The 6,290-nt window shown below is 40.3% G+C and overlaps 1 protein-coding gene across 2 annotated transcripts in view; it reads left to right on the forward strand.

Annotated features, from left to right (window-relative positions):
* grm1a (glutamate receptor, metabotropic 1a) overlaps positions 1 to 4,418 on the forward strand; it is a 37,853-nt gene extending 33,435 nt beyond the window's left edge. Inside the window, exon 9 of one of the 2 annotated variants that reach the window (XM_075458865.1) lies at positions 2,013 to 4,418. In XM_075458865.1, coding sequence (XP_075314980.1) covers positions 2,013 to 2,829 — 817 coding nt within the window. In that variant the 3' untranslated portion in view covers positions 2,830 to 4,418. The remainder of the gene's footprint in view (positions 1 to 2,012) is intronic. The other variant, XM_075458866.1, reaches the window with a different exon arrangement.
* The last annotated feature ends 1,872 nt before the right edge of the window (positions 4,419 to 6,290 follow it).

Raw genomic sequence — 6,290 nt, forward strand, 5'->3', positions numbered from 1 at the left:
TTATATTACTGGCACATTACCAATTTGCCTAATTAGCAGCAACATATACCTCCAACTGTTTCTTTTTTAGTCCTATTCAAGATGAGTTCATTTTTTTCATGAAATAGTAACATGTCTCACTTTAATCATTTGTTGGGTTTTCTATGTGCTATTGTGATTAAAACATTGTTTTCATTAGTTGTGCAAATAATTGCATTCTCTTTTATTTATATTTAACACGTCGTCCCAACATTTTTGGAACTGGAGTTGCACAGTAAACATTGGTTCATATGTCACATCCCCCTCCCCCTGAGAAGGAAATAAGGTTGAAATTATTATACAAAACACAAGATGGGACGTTTGCTGTCATTGATTTGGAGCTAGCAGGCCATGCTAACATGTCAATGATTTTTAATGTATAGATTTCACACATCTAAATTAGTTATAAGACTTGTACATAACTTTTTTGAGATCCACAGCTGTGGCACGTGGACAGGTGACTAAAGTAAGGAGCGGGGCAGAGAATGAGAGTGATCCCAATATGTTTAAGTGTTGTCTCTCACCCTTGCTATGCAGCCTATCAAACACTGGCCTTTAACCTTCTACACTATGAAGCAAATGTCAAGGCTTTTAAATGTTCTGGCATGGGGGTATTCATCTTCTGTCTTGGAGAGCTGCACTGTCAACTGAGCTATTTCATCATCCTATCCAGAAAGCGTGGACATTCAGACACTCAGTACTTTTACATCCACAGTTAAGTCGAGCTACAATTATAGGACATTTAATTAGACCACTGTCTTGTCACAGGAGTGAAGCATGAGAGGGGAATCGATTTATTGACTGAATTATGTCCCACTCCTGTATGATATGTGGTGATGTGTGTAAGGGTCTTTTCTGGTTGATCTATTACATCACAGATGTATTTATCCTGCCGGATAAATTTTTTCGACTCTCAACTCAACTGTTTTGGTTAGTATCATGTAGATCGGTGATGTGGACAAATTCAAATCTCTATACATTTCATCCTTCTTATACACTTTCTGTTTTTGTGTGTGTGTATGTGCACAGCAACTAGAACAGTGTGTGACCAGTTATATGTATACATGCAGGAGTAGTTCATCTCTCAGTTGGATTATCTGAGTGTGCTCGTCCAACTTTGAGAAATTAGATATAGTATGACTTAGTCGGACTAAAGTGTATCCCAGCATTTCAAAAGTCCATTTTTTCATTGGACAAACACAATATTTAGATTTTTTACTAACGCCATGTAAAAGTACTGACTGACGGGCCAAAAGATTAAAAAAGTCCCACAAGTAACCCTTTTTAAATAGGTTTGCACATCACTTGGGTTTCTTAAATTGTTTTGCATTCAACAACAACGACGACCTGGCCTGGTAAGGAATCAGATTAATTAAAGTTATCACCTGCTTCTGTGATACTGAAATTCCTGACTTGTGTATGTTGTTGACACTGCAGCCCTCCATGAAGGAGACCTACCACCCTGCTGCTTTTGGTTTATCCTGACTTAACCTCATATTTAACTTTTCTCAGCATGTACACCCTCCCCTCACCGCCTCCTTAACTAATCACATTAGAGCCAGTCCGAGCTCATTCTGCACTTAACTATGTGTCGTCCTCAGGCCAGCTCAGGGACCAACAAAAATATCTTCCAAATGCATGCGTCCCATTTACACTATAAGTCAGAGGGAAGAAATAGAAATGAGCTGGATGGCTCCTAATTCTTTTAACTCAATGTCTAAAGCAGTTTGAGGATCATAATGCTGTCTGCACTACATTATGAATCACTGTTTGTGAAGCTAATAAATGTAATGCTCTTCAGGGCTCATGAGTGAACCCTTTTGGCAAAGCTGTTAAATGTCAAGTCATGTAGTTAAAAAGTATTTTAACATCCATTAGAAATGTTGAAATGCTGCTGCTCTGTTGCGTTATGCTAATGCTATGTTCATGCTGTTTTTCTGCCTCCGCCTCCCGGTTACCTGTGATTGTAACTTCAGTCTCTATCTCGTTCATAGTTCTAATGGCAAGTCTGTGTCATGGTCTGAATCAGGTCCAAGACACCCTCCGAGGGGGGGGAATGTGTGGCACAGACTGTCTGTGCATGTGAGGAAACAGGAAGCCGGCTTGAATCAGACAGCGGTCATCAGGCCCCTAACTAACACCCCCGACCCCCACAGTTGTGAGCCGTCCACTGGCAACCCTCGCACAGACCCCCATCTCTCCCAAGAACCGCCTGGCACTAAGCCTCTGTGCAACCTGGCAGAGGAAGACGACGATGGTGATGCACAGCGCCCCCTCTGGACTTCAGCTTGCTCAGAACAGACACCAGAACTGGAATCTGATTTAGCTGAGCCGGCTCCTTTTTTGCCCTCGAACTCGAAGGGCCCCACCACAGAGCGCTTGCAAGGAGCTGTGGTGGACACACACAGTTCCCATGTTCCTACACTGAATGATCACACTGCCAGAGAGGCAATTCCTGCCAGCGAGCCTTTGAGCTTGACACCCTCTCACCTTCCTTTGGCCCCATATGTGGGGGCGTATGAAGAGGAGGGGACTGAGGAGGAAGAAATGGACCTTTTGCACAGCTACATTTACAATGCCAAGGATGAGAGGGAGGGGGAAGACGTGGAAGGCGAGGATTTAACTCAAAACAAGCCAACTCTGGAGGATTCCCTTGCCCTGTCCCCCCCCTCTCCCTTCAGAGACTCTGTATATTCGGGGGAGTCTGTCAACGGCTCCCCCATCATCGAGTCGATGCTCGGTAGCTCTACAAGCTCAGTCTACAACTCCAACATCCTCAGAGACTTCGCACACAGCTCTTCAACACTGTGAGAGCAAAACCTGCACTGACACAGTAGCTGTCGGCGTTGCACAGACATGTATTTCCACACACAGTTACACAGGCGCACACACACAGATAAACACAACAATATACCTTAACATTTCAAGGATTTTTCCCCAAGTGATTTACCTGCTTGTATGTATTACTTTTCTTGGTAAGTGGTTAAGCAAAACTCCAAATAGAAATACACCAGGAATTATATGTGAGGGTGTACGCATCCGAAAGGCTGCCATCGCACAAAGCCTTTCTGTAAAACTGAGAACGGGGCCAAAACTAGCCAGCTCTCGTGCCAAATTGTAACGAACAATACAAAACTGAGAATCATATTCAAAGATGTAGCTGTGTTTTTGATGCTGGCAGTGCAATTAAGGGATCTGCGTGGGAAGAAACGCAATGAAAAAAAAACGCTAAGACAGACCAAATTTTCCTTTAAAACTGTACAGTGAGTGCATTTAATGCTAGTTTGGATCAGCTAGGCTCCCCCAGTTGTACGTTCACAGGTCTGTTCATGGGTGATGGGATCACAGATGTATTTAAATCTCTGAGCTTTTTGATTGATTAATTGCACCTCTACTTTTTCTCCTCTAACCTCATTGCCATGTTAATATTACAAAATCAGTAAGGAAATGTCAGTACCTTGGTTGAATATTGCATTTAAGTATTGAGAGGTGTGCTTACCACAAAAATCTTTCTTAGTGGTTTAAGGTTCCGCTGAAGACTTGCGCTGTATGATATGTGATATGGATATAATGTGCCAATCAAAGTTGTTTTCAACCTACATTCTTGCTTTAAGTATTTTATTTTTTTTTTATAAAGTAGCTGATAAAGGTGATAGCGTGACTGTAGAAGATGCCAATGTTGTTTATTCCGTTTACACTCAGTCATGGCCCTGAGAACAAGTTTTACAGGCATGGGACGTGACACGAAAAAATTGCTTTTGCTTTCCATGCTGTGTTGATATTTCTCACGTTTTCTGGGTTTGCTGTGTCATTGTAATGGAAACACACGGTACAAGTTGTACAAGTTCTCAAAGTTTGTAATACTGTTAAGCCATCTCTTGTTTTTCACACAGGTGGTATGTTTGTAATACTGATCAATGTTTCTATATTTAGAATGTCAACTGAAAAAAAATGATGACTTTATACATTTCAAACTGTCCTTAAATACTTGTCAAGAAGCAGTGAGTTTGTTTTTTTTGGTAACTTTTAAGCTAACTTGAGTCAAATGTATCCTCTTAAAAACATTTGGTTGTAAACGTAACCAATGATTAGTTGCTTCTTGTAATTGGATGATACATGTTTTAGTTTTGCTTAAATCTAGCTATGAACTTAAGTAGTTTACTTGAGGTTAAGTTTCTTAGTTCTTTATCTATAAGAATGCAAATCATTTCAAAGTACGAGACTACACAGTACATACTGTAGTGCAACTGTGTTGTATTTCCAAATGTTTTTAGTCAATTATAGTGTAAGTTGTTAAATGATTTTAACCAATGTACAATATACAAGGTGCCACCTGTTTAATACTGTTGAATCTAGAAAGATATAGGCCTTTATGTTTCGGTTGAGCTAAACATGAACAAAGCTGTAAAATAAAAAATGATTTATATTAAGAAGACTGATCACTGCCTACAGTAGCCTGAAGAACTGGGTTTGATTAGACTGCAAATGATCCAACAACATAACAAAGTTCCATTAGTTTGATCGATTTTTTAAACACGTTTGTCCGTTTGCTTTTTTAAAACTAGGGTTTGGATACCACGTTGAGGTTTTCAGTCAAATGTTTCTCCAAATCTTAGTTGGAACGCTGTGTTAAACGTGTAAAAAACCATGATGCAATGATCTGTAAATGATTTAAACCCTATTTTTTATTTGAAATAGAAAAAGACAACATGAGAGATGAGGACACTGAGAATTTATTTATTTTTCCCAGTCATAGTTTTGTTCCACATTAGTTCCTCCATCTCTAACCCAGTAGGTTACAGCCTTACTGTGAACTCTTTCTATACCCTGTTTTGTTGCTGACTTGCTGTTAATCAAATCCTGATGATCCCAATATGAGATATTTAAGCTTTTCTTTTTTAAGGAATTACACTACCTTTCCAGTCTTTTTTTTGCTCCATTCCCAACTGTGTTTTTTTCATGTGCTGCAAACATCCAATTTAAATTTAGCAAATAGTTTTCAGAAAACTGTTTCACCGTTTGACACGTCTTTTAAGCCTAATTTTAGCCAAACATATGGTTTTAAGGGTTTAAAGAAACATCATTGCATTAGCTTTTTTTTGTATTTTGTCACATTTTACATAGTGTCTAGCCTGGGAATTCCCATGCTGCTTTGCGCTCGATTTCATTCTCACTGCAAAGTCAGCCTGGAAACCACCGCCCTTATTTTTGCTAGAGTTTGGGAACCAATCACAGAGCGGGGGGGCAGCAAGACGATGACGTCTATGCGCTACACCGAAGCTTGTAGAGCGTTAATCCAACATGACAGCGGACACAACGTTACCGTTCAATGCAGCCTTAGAAAGTGTTTCGGAGTAGATTCAACCTGGGGTCATTTGAACCGTGATATCCAGCCAAGTAGCCCACCCGAAGTTTTTCCGATATTGGCTGAACATCAGCTGAGTTACCGAGTTATCCCGAATAGCTTAGTACAAGCGCTAACTGACCCTGGCAGTATCTCCAAAATTACCACACTAGAATCACATGTCATGACACCAAACTTCTACAGTTGTACAAATATGGTCTGTACTCACAAAACGATGCATTTGGAAGTTTGTACATAGTCCAGGAGTTTATTATTATCATCAACACAAGCCTGATAGCTTTTCTGCTGCTAAAGCTTCGTTGACGTCACTTCTGGGAGCTGGGAGCTTCAAAGTAAGATGAGGGTTGATCTACTACTGTAGACAACAAAGCAGGGCTGCTCAATTTCTCCATTATTAAAATAAATTCACAACTCTATAACATAAAAATTCATGTATAATATAGCATATAGGCCTACTTTGTTAAATTTAAGTAGCTTAGAGCGCAAGTTTACTTTTATTTTCCATTTTTTTTCTTCTTCCTCGTCGAATTTCTGTCGTCATCTGGTATAAGTGATACAATTGGCTATGAATCGCGCGCAAAGCAGCATGGGAAGAACCTGACGTCATTTGATAGACATTCGTAGCGCCCAATAAACGGCTCTAGGCATTCGTAAACCACGCCTCAAATACGAGAAAATGCACACCTAGTTCCCAGACCACCATCTCATCGAGATTGTGGACGCGTCAGCCAGGCTACATAGTGTCTCAAATTCATGGGGAAGTGTATACAAGTCTACTTTTGAGGTTCAGAAAGAGAACCTCGTTGTGCCTTTGAATGACAATTCATCAAGTCTTGTGACAGGTTACTTGACGGGGGGTTTAAAAGCGTGGGTAGCTATTTGAGTTATGATGGGGAAAAGTTGCTGT

This window comes from Odontesthes bonariensis, chromosome 24, assembly GCF_027942865.1.
Source record: "Odontesthes bonariensis isolate fOdoBon6 chromosome 24, fOdoBon6.hap1, whole genome shotgun sequence".
Lineage (NCBI taxonomy): Eukaryota > Metazoa > Chordata > Actinopteri > Atheriniformes > Atherinopsidae > Odontesthes > Odontesthes bonariensis.